At 38.1% G+C, this 27,450-nt stretch overlaps 1 protein-coding gene across 2 annotated transcripts in view; it reads left to right on the top strand.

The window, feature by feature from the left end:
* Positions 1 to 27,450, top strand: part of DOCK1 (dedicator of cytokinesis 1) — a 566,139-nt gene that overhangs the window by 459,234 nt on the left and 79,455 nt on the right. For both annotated transcript variants that reach the window (XM_054033802.1, XM_054033801.1), the window contains exons 34-38: positions 9,383 to 9,468; positions 9,640 to 9,796; positions 13,264 to 13,304; positions 15,121 to 15,211; positions 20,989 to 21,108. In XM_054033802.1, coding sequence (XP_053889777.1) covers positions 9,383 to 9,468; positions 9,640 to 9,796; positions 13,264 to 13,304; positions 15,121 to 15,211; positions 20,989 to 21,108 — 495 coding nt within the window. The remainder of the gene's footprint in view (positions 1 to 9,382; positions 9,469 to 9,639; positions 9,797 to 13,263; positions 13,305 to 15,120; positions 15,212 to 20,988; positions 21,109 to 27,450) is intronic.

The following is a 27,450-nucleotide window of genomic DNA, read 5'->3' as shown; positions in this document are numbered from 1 at the left end:
GCAGACCGAGGTTTTCCTGTCTTGTCATGCAGACCATTGCTCGTTTGCTGTTTACTGTTTATGATGAGTAATCTGCTCCCAATAACAAAAGTAGATTTATGCATTGTGAGAAAGGTGGTCATACTTTCTTCAAGAAATATTACCAGTATCTAGGTAGGCTTTCTTACTCTCTCTCTGTGTGTGTGTGTGTGTGTGTGTGTGCATTATGTACATGCAACTGCCAGTTATTGTTCTGCTTTGCTTGCAAAGAGAACTTAGAATTGAATGGTTGGCTGCTGTTTAACTAATCTGCCAGAAATCCAATTATCTAACCTTATTAGTCACATCAGCAAGGGTTTAAATTGGCTCCACTTCCCCCAGCAGATGTGTAAACCTATAATGTGTGGGAAGAATATAGATTTTTCACAGGATTGTAATACTAGAACATGTGGCCTATATTATTAACAGGCAACTCACACCAAATCTACTTTTATTTCAGTATCTATTGTTCTTATCTGGTGAAAACAGTCTTAGACAGCATGACTGTATTTACTCTTACTGTACTTGCAGTCTTGAGAAAGAACATAAGATCAGTAAAATTGTGCTCTGTCTTTAATGAACTAAGTTATAAGTTCCCAAATCGTGATATATGGAGATCTGGGGAGACAAGTAATGCTGCCTACTTCCCCTCTCTCATCTTTTGTGTGCAGCTCCAGCTAGGACACAACACAAAACAAGGAGCATTGAATTGCCACTAAGGTCCACTGAGGCTTCCCAATAGAAGAAACTGCCTCCTTTTCTCTTCTGCTTCCTTCCATCAGTGCACTCCACACTTCAAAGACCAGAGGGAATGTCAGAGCCAGAGAAAGATAGTGAGGAGAATCACTTTGACTATCAGAGTCCCAATCCCAGTCAGGTAGTGGTGATAGGTCATGTGTAGCTGCAGGAGGGAAGGTGGTCCATGAGATGACCATATTACTAAAGGTGGCCCATACCATGAAAAGTTTAGGCACCACTGGTCTACAACCTTCACTGCACCACCTGATTTCTCTCTGCCTCACCTTTCTTGGACCCTTCCAATTCATTTTCTTGCCCGTCTTTGCACACACAAAGCTTTAGCTCTCATTCCCTGGACCCATCCCATTGCTTTCCCCTCTCACCTTACTTCCGCTCATCTCCTTGATCTGCCTTCTCTAACTCCAGCCTTATCTCTCCGAAGTTGAAAATGAGAGTCATATTGAGAATGGGGGATGCAAGGTGGGAGAAGGAACGTTGGAGAATGCATTCTGAAGATCAGTGACGGTTTCCATCAGCAGAGGGGTGAGCTAGGCTGGCATCATGTGCAAGATAGGACCCACATCCAGACCTGCTGCTAGAAATCCTCTCTGAAATTGCATGTAAACACCCCAATGTGACCCACAAACAATTGAGAAAAGAGACAATCAGAATTGTTTCATTGGGGAGCTAGCTAGTTCCTAAGGGTTAAAATAGTGTAATTAATGTTAGATGAATCGGTCTGGATTAAAATAAAAACAGACTTGTAGCTTCATTCAAAACATGAACCAAACAAAAGAGAGAACTTTTTTGAGGCTCTAGTTCAATTTTTGTTTGATTGTTTATTTTATATGGCTTTGCACCTTTCTGTGTTTCCTGGTGTGGGCCAGAACAGAAGCAAACATAATATATTGATGTGTGTGGACTTTCCATCTAGGTTTACACCAAGGAGAATTCTGTAGAAAAAGCTTAATCATGTGAGATTTCCAAACCAGACCTCGGAAAGTAGAATCCTTGGGTACTTAGCTGAACTAGTATTCTGAACTTTTTGTGGTTCACCCATTGCTAATGATGATTAATTTTCTAATTTCTGTGCTCATGTTAAAAGTTTGACATGAAAATAATAGTGTTATAGTAAAGCTATATTGTCTTATCATCTTTCCATTTTAAGATTATTTAAATTATCCAGTGTATGGTGTACAAAATAAATATACACAGTTGCCAACTTTCACATGGTAAATAAGCACCCCGACTTTCACAATAAGCCAAAAATCAAGCTGATCCCATTTCAAAACAAGGCCAAAACAAGCCATTCTCTAAGAACCCCAACCCTCTATGTGACTAGATCCCCCCAGCATGCAGTCTGGGACTGTGGTGGGCCCACTGTGCACCCATGATTCTCCCTCCCCCCCCCCACCCCTGCTTGCCAGAGCTGATCAAAAAAAAAAAAGAAGCTACAAGCCAAACAATCTACAAGCAAAAAACTAGCCAACAAGCAACTCACAAGCTAATTAAGCCAAAAACAAGCGTTTTTTTCACAGGTTTGGCATGTGTGAAGGAAGCTTGCTAAGTTAATAGGAATAAAATCAGATTTTACATTTATTAGTAAGCTATCTGAATTTCAATTTAACAGTCTGATCTTCCTAACTAAGGAAACAAAGTTGTATAAATGCAGCAGTAAATTTGTAGAGCACCTTTCATGAAGCCACATCTCAAGGCATTTTACAAAGTCATGAGCAAAATATTAAACTTAGATTCACCGCTGGGCTCCACATCAATAAATCACAGGTGCATATAAGGAGCACCATTTCATTTAATTGACTTGGACAGTTTGATAATGTTAACAGGTTAAAGAGTGATTTGATAATCAATATAAGCTTCAGCAAGAAATTAGTGTAAAGTTTTCAAAATAATGAAAAATATTGGAACAAGACTCTATGGTACAGGTAGCAACCTGGTAGCAGAATTTTATTCCATTCTGAGCACCTAATAACTTTAGTCAGATCCAAAAAAAACCCAGAGTATTATAGTGATATCTCTGGGCATACAACAAAAGATTCAGTTTGGGTCCAAGTGAGAACGGAATATCACACAAAATATAAGTGTTTAGATAAAATACAGGCAGGGCCAGCTCCAGGGTTTTTGCCGCCCCAAGCAGCCACCCGGCCCGCCCCCCCTCACAAAACAAAAAACAAACAAACAAAAAAGCCGCGATCGCGATCTGCAACACTTCGGCAGGAGGTCCTTCGCTCCGAGCGGGAGTGAGGGACCCACTACCGAATTGCCGCCAAAGAGCTGGACGTGCCGCTCCTCTCTGGTGTGGCCGCCGCAAACACCTGCTTGGTAAGCTGGTGCCTGGGGCCGGCCCTGAGTACGGGGCCGGCCCTGAGTACAGGGCCAACCCTTTAGCCCCGAGTCATGTGAATAAAGGCAGTAGGAATGGAACCTGCAAAATATCCACAAAAATGACCTGGAAATCTCAGTCAAACAGGCTTTTTAATTCCCAAGCTGGCCCAAAATACTACAAAATAGCCTTTCTTAGTAATATTTGGACACTGCTTCCTCTCTTCGCTCGAGCCAGGAAGAACAGAGTCAAATCCAAATATTATCACCACCTCTTTTTTTTTTTTTTTTTTTAATCATTAACAGAACTTTTTGCAATTATTGTGTTGTTTTGGATGAAGGCCCAAATGAGGTTTTCATTTTATCCCAACTACAAATGGGCACTAGCTGCATAGTTTGGGTCAGGATCTCAGCATTCCCCAGAATTAATGGGTATTTGGATAAGACTCATCTTTAATCCATACTGGTTCAAATTACCCTTATTAAAATCCAAATTTGGAATTATAATAGTATAAAAGATCATTTTAACCTTGAACAGCCGTAATAGGTAGAATTAGCATATTCACCAAGAGATAAAAGAATCATTAACAAAATATATAAGAAATTAGTCAAAAATAACTATTGCCTATTTCTTTTCAAAATAGTTGCCATACTGCTTATGAAATAATATGGAAAGAAGGTTCCTTATCTGTAAAATAATACACCACAGAATTTCTTCACTCTCCCTACAAAAATACCCCAAAGCGCTGAGCATAAAGAAATTAGATGTCCATTTCTGCACTTTAAGGCTGAACAACAGAAATAAGAAGGACCAGCATAGTATCCAGTGGCTGAGTGTCATTGGTGTAAGCATGAAAGTTCCAACAAGTTTGTTATGATATTAAAGCTAAGAGGTACAAATAAATACTGAAAAGTAATGGTCTAAGAAAAGAGCCCCACGGGACACCAAAGCACATCTGTCCCATATCCACAAAAATTGGAATATACATTGATATAATGTGGCTATAAGCCAACTGACATCACATAAGAATGGCCATACTGGGTCAGACCAGTGGTTCATCTAGCCCAGTATCCTGTCTTCTGACAGTGGCCAATGCCAGATGCTTCAAAGGGAATGAACAGAACAGGGCAATTTCAAGTGACGTCACATCTCTGTATATGGAAGTTTTAATATACTCATCTTATAGATGGGCAAACAGAGGCACAACAAGTTTGTGACTTGTCCAAGATCTTACAATGCTGCAGTGACATGGGCGATTACACTCCCCACAAACTCAACCCTCTTCCCAAAAGGCTCTAGGACTTTGTTCTGTAGCTTATCATAAGGGGTTTTCTAGGGATGCAGTATCAATGGCATTTAACATTCTCCTGACTTCTGATTTCTTTGAAAGACAGCTGATTGGCCCACACAGTGACATCAAGAAAAAGAGGTAAGGTAGTAAAGGTCACTGAACACTAAAATCACCTTGTGGTAAGTGATTGGTCCTAGGTCCATCTGTGGAGATGGATATTGTAGGGGTATAACGAAAGAAGGAGATGAAGCCACTTGAAGTTTTCATTAAGGTTCATGCTAACCTTAGTACAAACTTAATGTGAAATCTTGTTTGTTTCTTTATTTGAACTTATTTCCTAGTTGCAGCTATCTGAGATTCTCATTTGGCAAATGTGAGTTCACAAAATTAATGATATTTAAGGCAGCTTGGCTGTACTAAAAAATAATAGCTTGGGCATCTGATCTTCATCCTTTGGCAGAAGGAAGCCATAAACCAGTGCTACCTGAGTAGTCTCTCCATACTGTTCCGAGGCCAAAAAACAAATTGATTCATGATGTTAAAAAAGACCTGAGGATGCCACATATTGTGGGCATATCCTCCCTTCAGATGTCATGGTAGTCTTTCTCAAAAATGGCAGACTAAGCAGGGAAATAATTGGGTAGATGGTCTACATCAAGGGATGGTTTCTTGACTCAGAGATCTAGCAACCATTTTAAAATGAAGCTGACATCTTGACTACCTCCAAGGAAGAGTTAACAGTAATCTCCAGTAGTGGTCCCAACACCACCCTGCTGGCTTTCACAAACCAGGGGATATGGCTCTAACTCATAGGTCCTAACAAGTACATTCCCTAAACTTCCAGATACAACCTCCAATGAGTATCACCAACTGGAACTTAAACACCACGAACTCAGCACTTGTTCCCTTAAGAATCAGTTCCACCAATCTAGAAGCAGACTGCTCAGTCTGAATCTGAGCAATTTTAATGCAAAATAATGTGAAAAATCTTCATTGCAAAAAACACTTGACTAACATCAGATGCAGTCTCCCTGAATAATTAATATAGGCAATGCCAGGGCATCATCCTTAATCAACAAATTTATGGCAACAATTTTATAAGCCTTGAATTTATCAACATGAACCCAGGGCCACTATTGACACCGTAATCTTCTGTGAAAAGACCCTGAAAGTAATATTAAATAGTGTACTCTCAGCCTGTGCCTGGTATTTGATCTAAACCAGTCAGTTTCCTTCCAAATACCACAGCAAGGATCCAGGAAACAAGCCCTTCCACAATCATTCCCTTCTGCCTCTCCCCACAGCGATTGCCATAACCCTAGTATACTCCAGCATTGTTCAGCCCACTCAGCCAACCTAAAGCGAGCATCAGAGGGATGTGCCACCATAGCTGGGTACCCAGACTGTAGTGTTAGGGTCTACAGAAGGAGCTAGAACTTATAGGAATTTGCATTTAGATGAAATGTGATTTGAATAATCTTGCTGTCAACAAAACGTTGGAAATCCTGTATGTCAAGTGTAATCCTCCTCTTCTTGTCAGTGATGGCAAACAAATACATAAATAAATAGAGATATACCTATCTCATAGAGCTGGAAGGGACCCTGAAAGGTCATTGAGTCCAGCCCCCTGCCTTCACTAGCAGGGCCAAGTACTGATTTTGCCCTAGATCCCTAAGTGGCCCCCTCAAGGATTGAACTCACAATCCCTGGTTTAGCAGGCCAATGTGCAAACCACTGAGCTATCCCTCCCCCCTTAGGTAAAGCACCCAGAGAGCTGATGCTGGCAGCAAATGTCATTTCTTCAGCTAGGAGGGGAAAGACCATTCTTTTTTGTGCCTCATTAGAGAACATGAAATTTGTGACTTTTGTTTTACTTAGTGGTTTAAATGTTATTGGATTTGTCTTTGTACTACAGGGTTGGGCTTCATAATTTGTTTTTGCTTTTTTGAAGTGGTGGATTCCTTTTCTCATTTTCATTTTATTTCTGAAATAATTCTTGCAATGTATTAAGAGTCACTTTGTTTCAGCTAGGGCACAGAAGGGGACATTTGAAATTCTCTACAACTTGCGTTTTAATTTTTTTTATGGGCTTTTTATTTTTTTAATATCTGGCCAAACAAAGCATTTAAAATGGTTGTAGTATGCACTATATCTTAGATACTCAGACGATTTTTAATACTGTATATATTGTATATTTATAGGCAGCGCTAGCAGCACTACCTATAGTTAAGGTTGCCTGAGACATCTAATTATAAATCCCTGTTTTCAATTGCTTATAACTTTACCAAACTTTAAACATTTGGGCTGAAGTTTTCCAGATCTGCCTGTCTACCTCAGGCTGCGTGTGGGTGTTTGTTTGTTAAAGCTTCAGCAAAAATGATTCAGCCAATTTCAGAGAATGATATTAGGAAAACGTCCATTATTTTGCCCACATTTTTTAAAATAAATTCAATAATCATTTTACAGAGAAGCGCTAGAGCCTCTGTGCTTTGAAACATGGGCTTGATATTTGATTGAGGGGGTTCCCTGGAGTCAGGGATGTGCCTTTTGCTGTTCCCTAAAAAGTTGCCTAAATTTGTCCAAGTTATAAACTTTTGGAAAATCTCAGTTCACACATGCTCAGTGGAGACCAGTTGGGAGTTTGGCGGCTAAATGATCACTAAGATTCAGACTGTACTGAGCATGTTCCATTCTAGGGGTTCAGGGGCTAAGCAGGACTTTCCTGCAATTGCTTTTTCTAGTTTTGCTGCTCGCCACATTGCAGCACCAGCCATCAAACTCAGAGCAGGGAGATTGGCTCTCCTCTGCTCTCAGTGCTCCCTCTGCTTGTTCCCAGGCAGTATGGAGGAGGAAGCCACCTCACTTTAAAGCAGAGGGGACAGGATCCTTACTGGGGAAGGAAAATTGGGTCAAGGAACCTGGGAGAGTGAGCCTGGGACTGGGAGTTGAAGGGGGACTGGGCCTCAGATGAGGAGATGCAAACAATGCTAGGGATCTTTTGGAAGAGTTACTGCAGGCACATCCAGATGTTAAGAGCTTGAATCAAATAATTTGACTCTAAAGAGTGGATGTTTAGATCTCCTTTGTTGCTACTAAGCTGTTCACAGATACTGATTCCTGCCATCTGTAGGACTGCTAGGAGCAGGACAGATTCTCCCACACATTCTATTCAGCCAAATGGCCAGGATTTGTATGTGAATTCTGCTGGCCTGAGACTGGTGTGTTTCCAAACCACTCTTGATTATGGTTGCTTCAGGAGTGTGAGGGGCCATGAAAGGCTGCTAATGGAAGGCAGCCACACATATCCACTTTCTTGCCCACTACAGGATGTTTCTTCTCACCATCTCTTCCCATAGCTTTTCCTTGGTAAGCACTGACATCATTTGGCCCTTCCCATATTGGTCTCTCACAGATCATGTGCATGTTGCAGTTATTTAACTACTGATTACTGTTGATGTGAGTTGATCTTTGTCCTTATGCAAATAGTTATCCCGATTGCTATATGTGGGAGTAGGAAGGAATTTTTCTTCGTGGCAGATTCACTACATTTTGGGTGTAGGACATTTGATGAGGAAAATTTGTCCAGAGCTTAGACTTCATCTAAATCTTTTGCAAGTGATCTCTATATTACACTTGTTTAAAGTCATACTTGTTTTTGTCTCATTTTTATTGTCTCTTGTGGTAAAGGAATCTGTGTTTGCTTAGTTATTTGTAATATATATGTCATTGCAATAGTAGAGTCTTAGGACTGAATTCTCAGTTATGGTACGGCCCCTGTACACTGCTCCGGCAATATAAACAGGCATTAAAGTAGGTGCAAATGTAATTTAGTCCCACTTTAAGGCCCCTGTTTGCTACAAGAGTGACATAAATGAGCCATGGTATAACTGAGAATTAAGTTATTGGCGAATGGATAGTTTGAGTTAGACTAAGAATCTCAGGCTGAAGACAATTCTTTTTCATTGAAATATATTATTGTTTACTCTACTATTAAAGAGATGCAAAGTGTAGGGGAAAAATACATCTCTTTATATTTAAAACAATTGAGTACATTTTAGTTCTTGTGAAAGATATTGGATGGAGAGTCTTGGAGACTGAAGTCTTTCATTTAGCCACAGAATAGGTAGAGCATGAGCAAGAGACAGTGAGTTTCATGACACTGCTCTACCAATGTACTCCCACTCTGACCTAATGGGACTACCTCCAGCTGTGATAGGGTAGTTCAGTGTCATTGGCCCATTCAATTCTGGCCCTTCCGCCAACTGATATACTAAATAGTATATATATTTCTGATGTGGATACCTGTACCCTAGATATTATAAGACAACATCACTCATTCCATGTATGGTAGGTTGCCAGTCACCAATCCTGTGGTAACAACTTTAGTTTACTACCAACCTGGACCAGATTCAAAATGGCATGGCAACTAGAGGCAAAAGGCTTTGTACTACGTTAAAAATCCATGGAACTATCCAATCCACTATTAAAATAGTTAATATCCCTTTGAGTGCGTACTCTCATAACTTCTTAAATACAAATACTGATCTTAACCCATTCAAAAGAACTTTCTTCCCTTCAGGAATGACATTGAAACTGTCTATTAGGTGTGTTACAGTGTAAGCCAAAAAGAGATGTTAGGATGTTCATCCAGTTGAGTTGTATTTGTTGCTATTGTAATCACTGGAGGCGAAATTGTGTGTGTCCCCCCACACACACTCCTTCCTGTCATCAGCCACCTTATTTAGATTTCCCTAATGCATATATTTAAGCTTCATTTAACAACATGACCAATGGTTTCCTCAAATGAAAATCCTTATAGGGCAGCAGATCATAATGGATATCTGAGATTGCAGACTTTTAAAGTCAATCAGGCTTAAAAACAGTGGTTAAACATATCATAGAGATATCCAACCAATCTATGAACCATTAATGCTACAGTAATAAAATGAAATATTTGCCATACTGATTATTTATGCTTGCTCTGTTTATTATAGTTTGAAAACGAGATCATCACAAAACTGGATCATGAAGTGGAAGGAGGCAGAGGAGATGAACAGTACAAAGTGTTATTTGACAAAATGTAAGTGTTGATTAGCAGTGGGATTTAAGTCAGAATATATTTAGACTACAATGAACTTTGTAGCCCAGAAATAATTAAAATCTGTTAATGGTGCAAAATATTTAAAATTGCACCTTAGTTTAGTACCTCTTCTTGAATGTGTTTAACAAGGAGCGTGTAATTATTTTTCAGACTCTTGGAGCACTGCAGAAAACACAAATATCTTGCTAAAAATGGAGAAACTTTTGTCAAACTTGTTGTCCGTCTGATGGAAAGACTGCTGGATTACAGAACTATAATGCACGATGAAAACAAAGAAAATCGCATGAGCTGCACTGTCAATGTACTGGTGAGTGAGAAGAAATGAGTCGGCTAAATTTAGAATGGGTACTGAATTTTTAATTTTAAAAGCAAGCTTCTGTTTGTTCTAAATGAAAGATCTTATGATTTTCACCCAGCTGTTAGGCTGATGAATCTGATTTAAAGAGGGGAGTTCTTGAAAAATATTGTTCGGCACATTTACTTTTTCATTTTATTTTTTTTAAGGGAGAATTTAGAAAGGGAGTAATGTAGTCATCCTCAGCTCCTGTCAGTACAACCCATCTACCACTTCATCATCTGTACAGTCAGATACCAGGATTGTCACCTGTGTGTTACTTTGAAGCCTAAAATATCTGTTGAGACAGTGTGAAGTGATGGAAGCAGCTACAAGAATGGTTGAGAGCTCCTTTGGTTCAGAATATCACTGGGTTCTTCTTCAGGTGCTTGCTTATGTCAATTCCATTGCAGGTGTGCGCGTACCCATATGCGCAGCCATCTGAGATTTTTGTCTTAGCGGTACCCGTAGAGCCGGCTGTGGCGCCTCCTGGAGTGCTGCGCTCATGCTGCGGTATATCAGGCACCGTCAGCCCTGTGCCCTCTCAGTTCCTTCTTACCGCCTGTGGTGGTGAGTCGGAGTGCCTCTGTCCCTTGCTTTGCAAGTGGCAAGTGGTTTCTTTCCAAGACATCAGAGGTAACTCAACCAATTACCAGCTTTATTCTGAAGCTAATTTGCATGAAACAATTTCATTGGTTGTATGAGGGAGACTGCACAGATGGTGGATTACTTGGCCCAGTTGCCAAACCCATGTGACAGAATGGCACAGCATACAGATCTGTCAATTTAGAAATGACAATTTGCATTAGAGTTTGCTTTTCTTGTGTATGTACAGCAGAGACTGAGCACTTTATACTCTGAAGAGGAGAGAACTCTTGAAGTTGCCACTGATCAGTGATCCAAGGAATGACTTAGATTGCTTGTGGAAGAGGCAGCATGCCATTCTGAGTAGAATTAGAGTGACAAGAGGCTGCCTGTTCGTAACTGACAAAGAAATTACAAAAATAAAGAGGCATTTGCGGTGGCTTTTAAGAAGATATAAAAGAAGTTATAGTCATTTATAAAACTGGAAAAGTCTACTAGGAAAGAGATTTATTTTTCCTTCCCATCTTCATACCCTATGCTTGTTGTTTTTCCTTTAATGTCAACTCTGAGAATCCTTCTTAGTAAAACTTGTCATATCAGCTATATGGGAATCTAAATGTGCACTCGGGTGTCTCTCTAACCACATCTTGTCTTTCAGTTAATATACTCCTCTTTCTTCATCTATATAGAGACACATTTTTGAATGCTGAATTTTTGTTATACTGGATGTGATCTCAATATTTCAAATATTTGCATATGGTAAATTTTGTGGGGGATTTATTGTCATTGAGCCAAATTGCCCTCAGATACTCCCACACAACACTCCCATTGAAGTCATTGGAAGATGCATGCAAACATCTCAGGGCAGTACTTGGCTCATAGATTTTAAATCATATTTGATGACATGGTCTCATTTTAAAGATGTATTCAGCCTTTGGGTTTAACATAATCTTTTCATCCTTAGTGCGCCTAGGGGGAAATTCATCCTTGTACAGAGGGCCAGCCTAACATCAATTCACCATTTAATTATTTCTTAAAACCTCAAAGTAGGTCTTAAATGGGACATAGGCCTTGCACTTGCCCTTTGCCACAGGGATGAATTTAGTTCGTACTTACTAGAGCAGGGGTGGGCAAAGTGCAGGCCGGATCCGGCCTGTGAGCTGTTTTAAGCTGACCCACTAGATCCCGCAGGGGAGCGGGGTCAGGGGCTACACCACGCAGCTCAGCCCCGTTCCGGTGCTCCAGCCAGGGCGCTGGGTCGGGGGTCGCACCATGCGGCTTCTGTGGCATGGCCGCGCTCCAGTGGCCCCCTCCAGTGCTCCAACAGAAGCTCCAGGGGCGGTGCCTGCAGATGGGGCAGCGTGCAGAGCTGCCTGGCCATGCCTCCATGTAGGAGCTGGAGAAGGGACACATGAATGCTCACAAAATTGGGGTTGGGGTGCGAGAGGGGATGAGGGCTCTGGTTGGGGGGCGGGCTCTGGCGTGGGGCTGGTGATGAGGAGTTTGGGGTGTAGGAGAGTGCTCTGGGCTGGGACTAAGGGGTTCGGAGGGTGGGAGGGGGATCAAGGCTGGGGCAGAGGGTTGGGGCATGGGGAGAGGCTTAGGGGTGAACGCTCCAAGCGGCGCTTACCTCAAGCAGCTCCTGGAAGCAGTGCCATGTCCCTTCTCTGGCTCCTATGCGGAGGCGTGGCCCGACAGCTCTGCACGCTGCCCCATCCACAGGTACCGCCCCTGCAGTTCTCATTGGAGCGCCGAAGGGGGCCATTGGAGCATGTAGGAGCCAGAAGAGGGCCATGCCACTGCTTCCAGGAGCTGCGTGGTGTGGCCCTCGACCCAGCACCCTGGCCGGAGCACCAGAGTGGGGCGGAGCTGCATGATGCAGCCCCTGACCCACCACCCAGGCCGGAGCACCTGAGTGAGGCCAACCTGCATGGTGCGGCCCCCCATTCCGCTCCCCGGCCGCAGCTAGCGGGCCGGCTTAAAACAGCTCGTGGGCTAGATCCAGCCCACAGGCCATAGTTTGCACACCCCTGTTCTACAGTCTCCTAGTCTCTGGCAGATTTTGCCTGTCAATCTTTCACTCCCAGGCAGCCTTACCTTACCTGCCCTTTTTCTGATGACTCCTTCTCAGTCTCTCCCCACTTATATGGGATAGATGCCTTCTTTTAAACCCAGTTTAAGAGGCAGCTAATTAGTCACAGGTGCACTAGCCTTTTTCCTCTTAAAGGAACAGTGTCTCCCCGTGACAGTTGGGAAAAAAATTTGGTAAATCTTAGCATCTTTAATATCTTTCCTAATGTTTCATATCATACATTTGCAATATTTGCAGTACTTTATCTCTGTCTCTCTCAAGGCCAGAGGCATTCAGGCATTTCCTGCAGGAGGATGAGATGTGGTATATAAAAACCGAAAAAGGAACAATTTTAACTTTCTGTTTTTGAAGAAAATATTAGAATTCAAGAGTGAATGACTTATTACTCAAGGTTGAGAGTTTAAAAATCATAGTTCAACAGTTACTTTAAAATTATGGTTTTGTAGACAAACTACTTTCAGTTAAAATTTGGTAATGCTGTGTAACTTGCAAATGCCCGAAGTATATTTCTGCCAGTACTGTGATTCTGATTCATAACCTTTGCAGTAGAACGTAAGCTGTAAAATGTTATGCAATGAAACATCATCATGGTTTTAGATTTTATAGTTAAATAACTTACAGGCTTCTCTACCAGAGGCAAATTTCATTTTTCAGTTTTTGAGGTTGATATTGTGCACTTATAACTTTTAATTTAGTACGTATTCTATGTACATGGCACACTGTGAAATCAAAGTCTTTAAAACCGAATTATTTTATATTTCAGAATTTCTACAAAGAAATTGAAAGAGAAGAAATGTACATAAGGTGTGTAAGCATGCCCTTTGACATATTTTTTCCAGCTCACTTTACTGTAATTGGAGAAAATGAATTGTCTACTAAGCTACTGATTTGGAGGGGGGGAAATGGCAGTAATGAGAGGCACATACCTGTACCAAGGCGTAAGCAGATTGAGTTTACAGAGAATAATAAGCATCAGTAATTAGGCTCATAAATTTTTTTAACCCTACTGCATCACCTTCACTTTCATTATTATTAACTATTTAAATACATAAAGGTATTATGACCTACAGACAGGGCCGGCTCCAGGCACCAGCTTAACAAGCAGGTGCTTGCGGCGGCCAAGGGAGAGGGGCGGCACCTGCAGCAATTCAGGGGCGGCAGGTCCCTCACTCCCTCTAGGAGCGAAGGACCTGCCGCTGAACTGCCGCCGCCGCCGATCGCGGCTTTTTTTTTTTTTTTGCTTGGGGCGGCAGAAATTAAGAAGAAAATTAAGGCAAAAGAAAAGCAAGGAACTGATTGAATTTTATTTTCTGCCAATTTACAAAATCTGCTGGAATAAAGACCGTTAATGAATATATGTCAAATATTTATTTTAAGCTTAAAGCTTTCAGGAGTCCATATAACATTTTCCTTTATTATGTAACTTTAAAAATGGTAACATTGCAAGATAGCTTCTGATTGCAGTTTTCTAGTGAACTTTGTTGCTACTCCCATGTTTTTACATCAATTTAAGATACTCCATCTGCTGTACTGTTGATAAAATGAAGAAACAGATTCTCTCGTTGTTGTGTTATGGGTATTTGCATATCCTTTATGCATTCATTCTTAGCCACTTATTCTCATCTTGGGAGAAAGAGTAACATAATTCTCGTCATGTACCTGCCTTTTTTTCTTAAAGCACTAAATTTGTGCCTTGCAACAGAAGGATAGATTGCTGACTATGAAAGTGCATTCAAGAGCATTATTCATGCATATGTCTGATACAACATCTGTATGAGGCCAATCGAGAAGCCATTGAAGTCAATGGGAATCAAATCCTATTTCTGTAAACAGAAACTGTTGGCTCAGTTTAATATGGGCACTAAAGCTTGTATTTAAATTGATTTTTAAAGTACACAATTAATCTATTTTTTTGTTAATTGCTACAAAAAACAAAACAGAATTCTTATCAGGATGTAGGCTGGTCTTGAGGTTCTAGAAGTCAGAATACCTTGGTTCTTTGCTGGCTCTGCCGCAGACATCATGTATGATTCTGGGCCCATTGCTTTGTTCTCCTGTGTCTATTTCCCCATCTATAAGATTAGGATAATACCACCTACCACACAGGTGTGATGTGAGGTTAAATTCATTAATATTCGCAAGGCATTTTCAGCTCTTTGGAAGAAAGACATTATGGAAATGCAAGTTATTGTTCTTTCTCATATAATTAGTATTTTATATTTATTTTCCTATCATTCTGTCTGAATTTTTTATCTGACGGGAATGGTTTGGGAAAATGAAGTGAGGACTGCAAGTTGCTAGTGTTGCTCTTTAAAGAGAATTACACTTTTATATCAAACTCTTTACTTGTCTTTTTTTTTTCCACTCATCTCCAAAAAACAGGACATCAGAACAAGTTACAGTTTTATAGCTATTCGAAAACATACCAGTATATTTTGTTGATGTTGCTGTGGATTTTCTTGGCATGCTTTATTCTAAAAATTTGTCTGAAGTAGAGAAATATGAGCTTTAAAAAATACCGGATATGTTTTACTGTTTGAACATAGAATTTATCTGTTGTAGTCTTCAACACAAATTATTTTGTGACATTTTAAGAACTGACTCTCTTTTATTACCGTAGATATTTGTACAAGCTATGTGACCTGCACAAAGAGTGTGATAACTACACTGAAGCTGCCTACACATTACTTCTGCATGCAAAGCTTCTTAAGGTAGAGTACTTGAAATATATTAAGCATTTTGAAGATTTTCTTGTTGGCAGATTACTATGTAGCTTTGTGTTTATTTTTTCATATGAGCTTTAGGACATCCACATTTACAAATTATGATTATTGACTTATTCAAAATAAAAAAAGAAGTAACTCAAAGTTGTATTGTGATTTACTATATGTTCCATAATTAGATATTATTGTAACTGTAGTACTTAGCCTAGAGAACGAAAATTGAATCCATGTTCTCTCAGTCTCATAGAAGAGCAATATGACTTACTGATGAGGATAATCTAAAATATCAGCAGTAAAAGTGCAATAAGATCAAGAGTAAATAGCATAATTCAATGGTATCATGTACTGAATGCATCTAAATTCATATAATGATACCACTGTACTTTAAGGAATGTCTGAAATAGGTCAATAAATAGACTAGTAGTATAAATTAAATTAATTTTATTACATCTTAATAAAACATACAGAATTTTAATATTACCAGGTAATAATACCTACCTTTTTATAGCTTTGATTACAGCCATAATGTAATGTTACTTAAAAGCTTCACTTTATACATATTGTTATCTAAAACTAGTGGCTTAATTACATCATTACATCATAAATATTGCTGCATATATTAACAGTTTCTTTTATTCCCTGAATTGTCATCTAGGAAGATTCCAGTTGCACTTCAACAATATGCATGCCATTTTGAAATCACATTTTTACTTTATTACTCTACCCATGTTAATGAGTGACAATGAGTTTTTATTTTTAGCTTTAAAAGAGAGAGGGGGTGAAGTAGAAATCTAAACTTCACACTGGAAATAGTCAGATTTTTTAAAATCTTTGTTTTTCTCTTTATGGCCCTGATTGTGCAAAAACTTACATCTGTACTTAACTTCGTGCATATGGAGTCAATGGGGCTACCCACACATCATAAAATTGAGCATTGGCATAAGTCTTTGCAGGGTTAGATCCTGTGTCACTGGAAGGGAGCTCAAAGAATGAGACATGGAAAAGTAGAAGAAAGAATTAAATGTGGGGGTTGAGTTTGGATAGTGCATAAACTTCAGTGTGTTAAGATCTTCACTCTTTTGATCATTCTTCCCATAGACTTTAATGCAAATTTCATATGCTTATTGAGAGAAGAATTTGGTCTTCAGTGTGTGAGAGCTGCATAAGTGAGCTGATGTTCATGCAGCACATATACCAGAAAGCATGTCCTTCTATAAACTTCAATTTTATTATGATAATTAAAACATGTAAAAATAGGGAAATTATTTGGTGAAAATTTTTGAAATTGTTTGTTATTTCTGTTTAGCAGAGTTTGAAATTACCCATTTTCTATGAAATCTTCCATTATATTTTTATGAAAACTTGTACTGCATTCATTTTAATAATACTTTGTTTATTGAAAACTCTAAGAAAAGACAGTTATTGGTAAATTAAATTTTTCCGTAACAATTTTGATAAACATTTCAATAAAAATTTGGTGAAAACTATAAAAATATTATGAACATTTTTGCAAAAAATTGAAAATGTCAATAATTTTGACCGTTTTTCATGAAAAGTTTCAGTTGTGAACAAAGGTCATTTTTCTACAATGAAAAAAGTTTCCATGCAAAATACTTTGTCCAGCCCTGAAGATATTTTTTTAGAATGAGGCTTCTGTATAGGTAACTAATGGAAAACAGTGTTTATGGTAAAATAGGTATGTATAGTGAAATCACAGCTTCCAAAAGTGGGAATCAAAATAGTCATGGGAACTTCCCTGTGAGAACTAGAATGATAACCCTGAATTCCACAAAGAATTGACTGATAGGCAAAGTAACAAAAGGTTAATGCATATTTTGCAAGGTTAATGCTTAAGTTTTGCATGCAAAATTTGTCTTTGCACTTCATTTGTAAAACCCAAATTTGCACTCTCAAGCATACAACTGTGAGTACAAAGTAGTTTAATTCTTGTAATTTGTCATTATAATATTTCATTGTTGTGATAGCAATAATTCAAAATAATTCATCAATTTAGAAAGTATGCATTTATGTAAATATGTATATACGTGTATGCATAGAGATATAAACAATATGTAGCTCAGTGTTTGTACCTAGAGCTTTAACAGACGTATAAATTAAAAGCTTTTATGATTTTGTAGTGCAGTATCCTGTAGTGGAAAGCACTACAAAAAACCCCACGTCAACAGCTATTTGCCAAAGGACAAAAACCTACCAGTTATCGGATATATGAAAGATAGAGTTGTCCTTCATAAGAAAGAAGTCGGCCCTTCAAACAGCAACTAATTTCATAAGGATTTTTAGCGAATAATTTGCAGCAAAGTAGTTTTAGTAGTTTTAATCTGGGGAACACAGAGAAAAATGTTTGGAATAAAGAATAAATAAACTTGCATTTAGAAAGACACAATTGAAAATGTTGACTGAAACACTTTTAAAGGCTATCCTGGGCGCCTTCTTACTTTTCTCTCAGGATTGTGAATACATTGTGCCAAAATTGTAGTTGTAAGGTTGAATGTGGTTCAGAACACTTTTATGGAATTGTGTGAAGACATTTTCAATGGTATATACTCCACTTTATTTTAAACTTGATTGGTGATTATATAAAAATGAAAATGTCAATGATATTCAGCTGGCACTTAAAGGATAAAGCTATTGCTAAAGTGCTTTTATAAGTTATTGCTTTCATAATGAAATATACTATACAGAGACATAACTTATGAAGATAAAGATTTGAGAAGATGGCTCTGACACCTTCAGTCACACTGAATTTTCCAGGGGGTTTTGATTACAAATTTGAATGAATAACTAGCTGATTTTGTGGACACAAGGATCTCTGTTATTCCCATTAGGGAAATTAAATGGGATTGACAGTCTGGATAATATTTTCTTACTGGGGTTATTAAATGATGTCTAGATTGTCATAACTTGCTTGATCATATGTTCCACAACCAAGTCTGATAGACCAGATAAAACATTTCCCTCTACTGAGGTGCTGCATCTTCCAGGAAGATGATGGAGTTCAGAGTGCAAGATAATTTCTCTCTGTCTTTTACTCATTAGATTTTGCAATTTTTTAATCAATATGTTTTTATGTGTCCTCAATTTAGAGTTTAAACTATTTCAATTAACCACACTTTGGAATATATTTTTATTCTCCCTTATAAAATGTTTTCAGATACCAGATGAGTATTTTAATTTACTACTGTTAATTAATTGAAATGAAATATCCATCATATAATCAGTTTTCTACTTCTGCAATGTAAGACAATAGAAAATAGCAAAAATAAAAGTAGCATTTGCTTTGGCGTACAAATAAGTCAGATCTGTTGTGATTTTCACATCCTAAAGCGTATACAGTCTACTTTACTTTCCATAGGAAAGTACTTGATGAGACCAGTGGTCCATTTAGTTTGATAGCTTGTCTCTAATAGTAGTCAAGACCATATACTTCAGAAGAAGGTGAAAGAAACCCTTCAGTAGGCATTATGGGATAACCTGCCCCTGAGAAACGTTTTCTTCTAAATCCTTCAGTGAATGGTTGGATTATGTCAAAATTTCTAAAGTTTATTTACTTCTTTTTCAGTTCATGTAGTGTCTCTTCATTACTGTGGAGCTTGTAACTTTAAACTTCAAAGCTTCAGGTTTTTTTCCACTGGACCTTGAGGATGGGATTTTCAATGGCACTCAGCACTAGAATAAATGTCGTCAGATTGAAGTCAATGGTAAAACACAAATCGGTTTTAATGGGATGAGATTTAGGTCAGCCCTGAATGCTTTTGAAAATCCCACCTTTAAATCTGCAGCTATTTAGTTCTTAGAATTACTCCACACCATATATAGGCCGGCTGGACGGACACACACACACTCATGGAGACTTTCTGTCTCATGGAAATGTTTTTTCTTGTTATTTTCATTTGGTCTAAATTAAGTTGTTCAAACTAATAGTACACAGTAGCTCTTTGTGTATGGAAAAATGTAATTGCATTTTAGACTCCTTTGGAATTTGTGTAGTTTAGCAATATGGCTTTTGCATACAAAAAAGTGGCTACTTATAGAAATGTGACTTGAAGCTGAGCAGTGGAGACTTGAAAATTGAAATTATCACTGGGTCTTTGGAAGCACATTTATTCTTCCTTCCAGATGCAACTTGTTTCTGATTAAACTCATTCTATAGAGTATATACTAAAATTGTTCTAGCCCAGACAAATAGATTGTCATACTGAGTGGTCTGGATCGCTTGGTAATCTAATCTAATCGGTTGTTAATCAAATCTAATTGCTTGGTGATCTAATCAAAGTTCTAAATCTAGGAGCAGTGACACACTTAAATAGCTAAATCTGTTTGTTTATCAAAAAGAAGATTGAGAGGTGACTTGATTACAGTACATAAGTACCTTCAGGGGGAGAAAATATTGGGTGTCAAAGGGTTCTTTAATCTAGTGGAGGAAGGCATAACAAGAACCAATGGAAGCTGGAAGCTGAATCCAGACAAATTCATATTAGAAATAAAGCACACAGTTTTAACAGTGAGGGTGATGAACCACTGGAACAGATTACCAAGGAAGTCATGGATTCTGTCTGTTGATTCTTTCCAATCAAGACTGGATGTCTTTCTGGAACATATGCTTTAGTCAAACACAAGTTATTGAGCTCAGTGCAGGAGTAACTGGGTGAAATTTCGTAATATGCAGGCGGTCTGACTAGATCACCTAATAGTCCCTTCTGACTTTAAATTCTGTGAATGAATCTATGAATTGCTGCCCTTGCAGGGACTCCTTTTCATCCCAAAGTTGTACCTTTTACTTTTGGGGACAAGAAAACAATAATTTTACATTCCGTAGGAGAAAATGAGCAGTTCTTTGAATTTTATTTTTCTAATCTACTTGAAGTTTCACCTTATCCCTCCCCCTTACCACCTCCCAGATGGATATTTTAGATAAAACACTATACCCGTAATGTTCTTATTGAAAACACATCTGTATATAAATTACGTATTTTTAAAGACAGTGTTTGTAACAGGACATTTCAGGTTGTGGGCCGTGCAGGCTTATCATCGCATCTCTGGTAGTTGGCACTGTTTTTTTGTTCTATGGTAAGTATCATGCCTCGGTATGGTAGGATCAAAGTGTGAGACAGTCTGTTGTTCATTGAGCCAGCAATTGGGGGAAAAGACCCTCTCAACCTTAATGAAGATAGTCATGGAGTCAAATTGTTTAGAAAGTTACAAAGAGCAAGATCCCCCCTCCCCCTTCCCCCACATGCACACCAATTTCAGGCAGCCTTTATATTTTTGTTTGCTATTTTTCCTTTTTCTCCAGTCATTTTTCTCCAAGAATTTTAGCTCTTTACCTTCTATGTATACAGTTCTGTCCACTCATATTGACATAACCCAGTTTTGTAGGCTTTCTCTCAGTGTAAACCTACTAATAATGGTTATTTATCCAGCCAACTGTGTTGATCAAGAGTGCCAGGTCACTCTAATCCCTTCTATCAAGGAGAAAAGGAAACCACCTCAAAGACCTGTCCCTTAGCTGATGCTGAGATATATAAACCATTCTATATTTACTATAGTTCAGGTAAGTAACTCCACTGCCCTGGAAATCAAAATACGGCATCATAGGTGCTGTAAAATCTTTTAAATATCGGGCCAGCCCTGATGGCACTTTTAAAAATAAACCAAGATTGAACATTTGCATTAGCCCAATGTCATTGATATGTTACATCACCTTTTATTGCCTTCATTTTTTTCACTCTTCATATCTGGTTTAGTGGTCAGAAGAAGCATGTGCAGCACATCTTACTCAGCGAGATGGATACCAGGCAACTACTCAAGGACAACTTAAAGATCAGCTTTATCAAGAAATTATCCATTACTTTGACAAGGGCAAGGTAAAAAAAAAAAAAAAAAAAAAAAAAAAGCATGTTGCACTGCTTTTCTCTTTTACACTCTCTCTCTCTCGCTAAATGAATGCCAAGTAGTAAACTTGCATCAAGTGACCTTCAAGGAGCTTTAAACTTGTTATAAATTGTAATTTGGAATGTTTTATGTAAACAATCTGCCAGCTACCACTTACAGATAATAATACTTTAAAAAAATCAATGGTACTTTTATAAATGCTGTGTTAAGTGTAAATAGGAAAAGAGTAAATAATTGTGTACATGCTGGGGGTGGGGAGGAGTGAAGCATCTTATTTTGAGAGGGTTCATTGGCAATTGTGGCTAATGCAGTCTGTTAGCTATCTTTGTTTTTTCCCCCTTTGTAACAATCAAATTAATTATCTAGAAGGATGGATGAATCTCAGGTTGATATCTTAAAGAGGTAGGGAGGGGAGAGGTCAGAAGGAAATATTTCATTGGAATTGCTACTTTACTCTGGATGAATATGGGTTTGACATTGGCTCATTTTTTGTGTGTGTGTCTGTCAGTTTGTCTAAATTGGGGCGGGGGGGGGAGAAGAGTGGGGAGACAGTTGGTGGCACACCATTCATTGGGCCTTTCTTGCACAAAATGGCAGACTCATCATCAGAATGTTCCAGGTACACATGTCTATGTTGTCACCGTTTATTGTACAGTTCATTTTTACAAGAATGAATTGTTGTTCTGCCAGCTCAGCACTATGCAAGCAAATTTTTAATGGCTTCGTATTGGTTTGGATGAAACTCCATTATAGTCTATGCACTGAAAAAGCCAAATATGGTCACTTTATATTACCTTTATAAATAGTTAATAAATGACAATATATATTTTAATAAAAGATTAATCTGCTAGATTGTTATATAAGCCTCCAGGTGTGCTTCTAACCATTGATAAGGTATGCTAGTCATGTATATAACATTCTTGTAACCTCTTATTAACCCTCTATCAACCATTAATAAATTGAACCTTAATACAAATCATGACCAAAAATATATTTAAATTTTCTTTGCAGTGTACATTTTTTGGGGCGGCTGGTAGAAAGGGTTTGTTTTTTATTGCATGTTATAATTTCACCCTTGTTCCTAAATAAATTACACGTTTTTGTTTTCAGTGGCCTAATTTCCTCAGTAACTGAACACCTGCAATTCCCCCAGACTCAATGGGAGCCGAACTTCTGAAAATCAGGCCACTGGATTTTAACTTTAAATTAAACCAATAATGTCCTTTCTCCTCAGCTGCATGTGAAACAGCCAAGCTACTTTAAAGTCGCACTTACCCATTTCTGCTACTTTTAGAACTAATGAGCTGTTTATGAACAGCAGGCAAAAATACCTGCTGTTTACAAACGTTCATCCTGTGCAGCATTACACAGTTAGGCATCAAAAGCTTGAGAGAACACTGTTGGATTGAATAACCCCACATAATTTGAACATACTGTACTGTCAGTTGTATAGTTCAGAAGTGAGAGAGGGAAGTAAATGTCCGCTTGTTTAAGAACCGCTGAACAGTCTATCTTTTGCCTCTTTCACTTATTTTTGGATAGTTGAAGAATATCAGTGTGCCCTGAGGTTAATAAACTCATGCAATCTTGGACTAATGTGTAAGGCAAATTCCAAAGACAAGCTACCCCTCAGTGGAGAAAGTACTGCTATTAGACCTTCAGAGTTAGGATCCAAGTCCAGAGAAATTCAGAATTAAATATTCTCTTAATATACTGGAGGGCTGCACTAAATACCATATTGGCTATAGTATTTAGGCATAGTGTAGCAGGCTAAAACAGAATATCAGCTTTAACTTTGCATGTCTTTGTTTTTGTAGGTTGAGACAAGATTAACATTTTGGAATTTAGTTTTTAAATTCCCCAATACATTTGCCTTTTTCTTGTATTTGACCTTCTATCTTGCAAACATTTTCTTTTTTCTGACTGGTTGATGTTCTCCTTTATTCTTTAGCATGCTTACCATTTTTCCTAAATAATTATAGTATTTTGCTCCCTGTCTCTTCTTTCTAAGCTGTTTTTTCTTAACCTTCCCATTACTCTTCTAATCTCTATCCTTTCCAAAGTAAAATGCAATTTCCTCCAGTTTTCCTACAAGCCTTCATATCTTTTTCTTCCTCTCCTAGATAATTATCCTTCACCTGTTTTGTACTTTTTGCTATCATATTTTGGTTTTCCCCCTAAATGGCCTTGTGTTCAGTTTTATCATGTCAGTCTACCCTATCCACTGAATCTGCCCTGAATTGTCTGGAATTACAATGTTTGGCTAAGGTCTTGTAATTTTCCATAAAGCCCTTAATCCAAGGACTTTCCTGAAAATGTAGGCTGCTCTGTAGCATGATGAGAGTAGAAAATAGAATGGCAGTAATAAAAGAAAAATGTAGTCCATGTGGAGAAGTTGATGTTAGTCAATGTTAAAGAACCACTGAAGCCAAGAAATAGGCTAGAGGCACTAGTAAAAATAATATATATTTTATAACCCAATTTATGTGGTCTCTACAACCATTTTCAACAGAAGCTGTGGAATGCCTGTTCCTATTCCTTTTTAGTAAAATGTACAACTTCTTGAACATGTTTTAAGGTTAGAGCTGGATATTATGGATATACAAACCAATAAACATTTTTCACAACTATTTTATAAATTAAAAATGTTGGCCTCAGAAGCGAGCAATAAATAAATAAATTCACATTGCTGATTGATTTGATAAGAATTATGCTTCTGCTGGATTCACAGTAATTAAAGCATAAGTGGTATTTTACACTAAATATCTTGTGATGGCAAAAAGCTCAGATGTCTGTTGCAGCTCACGTGATAGCCTTTCTCTGTGAAATTTATACTGAGGGCCAGTGCAAGGTGGGTACACTGCTTAAGTCACACTTAAGGTTTTAAATAGGAATTAAGTGGTGCCTAGGCCTTGTATGAATTTTAGCCCATGACAATATATTCAAGAAAATGAGGGATACAACTAAACATTTTATATTCTTCATACCATAAGCAATAGGGAAAGATGTGCTTACTGTGAACGATAACTAGATGGATACGTCCTCCTTTCACTGCCTCATCCCCATTATTTTTCATTTCTTCAAGACTAGATTACTTCCCTTATTACCTGTCTGTCTCAGGCTCTGTATTCTGATTTCAAATGGCTATTACTTACATATAGTGTATTATCTAATGGGCTACATCTGCTCCAGTCAGCAGTAATTAACCTTCAGCTCCCTGCCAGGTTGCAACGACTGCTCCCAAGGTGGGCAACAGAGAATTCTGCCACCCTGTTCCAAGGGTTCTCAGTAGGCAGGTTTGTGTCAACAAAGGCATGTGGGGAGGGCAGCAAGAAGAAGTGAGAAGAACTATATACGTTAGGGACGGGTTTAATAATGTGATATGTTACAAAGAATTGAACGTGATGCAAAAGATAAGAGTAAACCACTGAACAAATTCAAATAGGAGATTTAAATGGTCAAAGCAGCAGGAGGAGGAGATTAATTTTAGGAGTAGCTTTTTGATGAAACTGAGGGGGTGGAATGAAATGAGATGCATGGAGACCAGACAGGAGGAAGTTGCAAGACAGAAGGACTTTAGAGGTGATGAAGAGGAGGAAACAACAGTATTTAGAAAGAACCTGGAATAGTCTAAGGTTATGGAGAAGGAAAAGAGAGCAGAAAGCTTTTGAAGGAAAGTTGAGAAGTTCAGTTTTCACGCTTTTGAGGTTGTCATAGTTGAAGGATAATCTGGGAGGAGACATCAGAAGGACAGTCAGCAATCCAAAACTGCACAAAGATAGTTTGGGTAGACAGATAGAGATATGTAATGTTCAAGATAACCATTTATACGAGAGCTATATTAACTTTCTGCTTTAGTAAAACAGAATCACTGTTTAAAAAAAAATCACTGAATAAAGCAGATTCCTGTGTACTCTACTGAAGTAGCATGTATTTAATGTTTCTTTACAATAATATGATAAATTGTCCTTTACATAATTTGCTAAATTGCAGTTTTACAAAGATTGATACAGCATGAGCAGATGAATTTTCGTTAGGAGAGGGTAGAAGAGGATGGGATTAAGGACAGAACCCAGGTGCACACCAACGGATAACTAAAGAGAAGATGAAGAGGAAATGCTGGGTAGAGAGGTAGAAGAAGAAAGAGGGCATCAGAATCACTAACGCCCAGGGAGAGAAATCTGCAGAGGAGGAGAATGGGTGATTGACTATTTTGACAGATTGAGGAGGATGACTATGGAGTCAGACCATCTTCTGGAACTCTTTTGAAATGAATCTAGTCAGGTATTATTATTAGAGGGTTTCTAGACACCTTCCCATCAGTGTTTATGACACATGTTAAATCCAGTGTTAAGAGCTGACAAAGAATGTATTTTTATCATTTCATTACATATGTAAGCTTTTTTTAGTAGTTTTATAATAGCTTCTGGAACTTAGGTACAGTCGTTAGGACTCTCCTAAGATTTAGCAGTATTGTGAACTAATATTCCTATCTTGGAACATTATATTTTTACTTATCGTTAACTCAGCCAGAAGTTAAATAATATCATAACTGATATCCATTTCTATTGCTAAGGAACCTTTTTAAAGCATATGAATGCTAGACCCCATAGCTCTTTTCGGGCTGTGACTATTTCATGTGAACTTTAAAATTAATTTAATTATAGGCTATTCGATAAAAAGAATATCCTTTCAGATTCTCAAAGGCTTTCCCATAAAAGGATGCAGTCAGAGTCCTGTATATGCCACACAACTGAATTCAGGAGGACACTTTTTTCCCTCATTCTTTCAACAGAAGAGAGGCGTTTTCCCTATAAAATCAGAACTCATTCTCACTTGTACGCTATCCAGATCAATTGTTTCTTGCATTAAGGAATCATGCATCAAATAAGTACTATATACTAGCTCCCTTTCCCATTACAGCTCATTTCTCTAAAAGACTTAACATGTCCTAGGCAAAGCTGGGAAAAGTTCCAAAGCAAGAAGTCTGTGAGGAAGCAGATTGGGTATTACTGACCTTCAAGAATATTTATAGATTTCAGCTAACAGAATCCTTTGTCACAGACATACTGCCCTCATCCAATATACATTAGCTGTAGTATACACAAGGGAATTTTTCTGAGAGTTTGCAGTGGATTTTAGGTGCACACTTTACTTGAAGATGGATATCTAAAACCCTCACAATGTTAGAAAAATTGTAAGGATTAGTTTTATGCTTAAATTTTCTTCTTCCTGCCATGATGGTAGCTCTCCCAATTCTTGTTGAGAAAGTAAAGGAGGGGAAAAGGCAAATGGTTAACTGACTGTGGGCAACTAGAATTGAGGGCACTCAGCAACACACAGATTGGAAGGTATAAACCTCTTCGTACTCCCTCACTATATGACAATTGTGATATGATTTCCTCATCGAGTCAAAGTTGAGCATGTAGGGGTATAGTGGGATTTATAGGAAGTTCTCAATGACCAGCAGCAGCAAGTCCTTCCCTTTGGTCAGATTACTTCCACAGAAAGTAGACACAGGAAGGAAGTTAAAAGAATTTTGTCCCACAGTTACAGTTTTAACAAGAAAACTAAGCAAAACTTATTTTTAGTATTACAAAAAATGATTAGAGAGACAAGGTGGGTGAGGTAATATCTTTTATTGGACCAACTTCTGTTAGATTTAGAGACAAGCTTTCAAACTTATACAAAGCTCTTGTTCAGGTCTGGGAAATTTACAAGGTGGAACAAATTGTTTAGTATAAGTAGTTAACATATTTTAAGAGAGCATTCAAGGTGAAGTGGCCCATTAACACCTCTCCAGTGTGGGCGGAAAGAAGGGGGAGTTAAGGATGCTATTAAAGTAGTTTTAGTATTTCAAATCAGAAAATGAGGTTGTGTCTGAGATTTTTTCCTCCATTCAGGTACAATTGTAGTTAAGTGAATTGTTTCTTCAACAGAATTGAAGAAGGCTGAGGTTGTTTGACTGCAGATATAAAGGAGAGTCTCTGTTATAGTCTATATCATATTGAATTTTGGGATTCATGTTTAAGCTGTCCATGCTGTAACAATAATTTATTATTAATAAAAGTATTATTAATATGATTTGTATTACAGTTGCTTCTACGGGCCCCAACTGCGATTTTACATATTTGTATTTATTTTGTATAAGTTGCCCATCGTAGTCGCATCTAGGTTCATCAAATCTTTAAGATCAAGCATTTCTAATTAAGAGTATTCTCTAACATCAAATATATTGCTACTGTCTGGTTTTAATAGGGACATCCATCTGTCAGTGATCACTTCATAATTGCTATGTAATTATTTTTCCAAAA

This window comes from Malaclemys terrapin, chromosome 7 (genome assembly GCF_027887155.1).
Source record: "Malaclemys terrapin pileata isolate rMalTer1 chromosome 7, rMalTer1.hap1, whole genome shotgun sequence".
Classification (NCBI taxonomy): Eukaryota; Metazoa; Chordata; order Testudines; family Emydidae; genus Malaclemys; species Malaclemys terrapin.
The sequence above is the reverse complement of the archived record's forward strand: the minus strand, read 5'-3'. Positions and strand labels throughout refer to the sequence as shown.